The sequence below is a fragment of the Lottia gigantea genome (genome assembly GCF_000327385.1).
Source record: "Lottia gigantea unplaced genomic scaffold LOTGIsca_1007, whole genome shotgun sequence".
NCBI classification, from domain to species: Eukaryota; Metazoa; Mollusca; class Gastropoda; family Lottiidae; genus Lottia; species Lottia gigantea.
Window position 1 is genome coordinate 15,823 of NW_008706762.1, and position 1,028 is coordinate 16,850.

Here is a 1,028-nt window from a genome sequence, read left to right on the forward strand (position 1 = left end):
AATTGTATAATGTATTAGGTTTATGATATGTATAATGTATAGGGTCTGTTTAATAAACTAGGTTTATGATATGTATAATGTATAGGGTCTGTTTAATAAACTAGGTTTAGGATATGTATAATGTATAAGAATTGTATAATGTATTAGGTTTATGATATGTATAATGTATAGGGTCTGTTTAATAAACTAGGTTTATGATATGTATAATGTATAGGGTCTGTTTAATAAACTAGGTTTAGGATATGTATAATGTATAAGAATTGTATAATGTATTAGGTTTATGATATGTATAATGTATAGGGTCTGTTTAATAAACTAGGTTTAGGATATGTATAATGTATAAAGGTTGTATAATGTATTGGGTTTTGGGATATGTATAATGTATAGGGTCTGTTTAATAAACTTTGTTTAGGATATGTATAATGTATAAAGGTTGTATAATGTATTGGGTTTTGGGATATGTATAATGTATAGGGTCTGTTTAATAAACTTTGTTTAGGATATGTATAATGTATAAAGGTTGTATAATGTATTGGGTTTTGGGATATGTATAATGTATAGGGTCTGTTTAATAAACTATGTTTAAGATATGTATAATGTATAAAGGTTGTATAATGTATAGGGGTTGTATACTCTATTAAGGGTTTGGGATATGTATAATGTATAAGAATTGTATAATGTATTAGGTTTATGATATGTATAATGTATAGGGTCTGTTTAATAAACTAGGTTTAGGATATGTATAATGTATAAAGGTTGTATAATGTATTGGGTTTTGGGATATGTATAATGTATAGGGTCTGTTTAATAAACTTTGTTTAGGATATGTATAATGTATAAAGGTTGTATAATGTATTGGGTTTTGGGATATGTATAATGTATAGGGTCTGTTTAATAAACTTTGTTTAAGATATGTATAATGTATAAAGGTTGTATAATGTATAGGGGTTGTATACTCTATTAAGGGTTTGGGATATGTATAATGTATAAGAATTGTATAATGTATTAGGTTTATGATATGTATAATG

At 25.3% G+C, this 1,028-nt stretch overlaps 1 protein-coding gene across 1 annotated transcript; it reads right to left on the reverse strand.

The window, feature by feature from the left end:
- Positions 1-413: 413 nt before the first annotated feature.
- LOTGIDRAFT_90046 (hypothetical protein) lies at positions 414-683 on the reverse strand (the record flags this gene model as incomplete). The annotated part of the gene is made up of 1 exon (XM_009046402.1): positions 414-683. A coding segment is annotated over one exon (270 nt), but the record flags the coding sequence as incomplete, so codon positions are not given.
- Between the last annotated feature and the right edge of the window lie 345 nt (positions 684-1,028).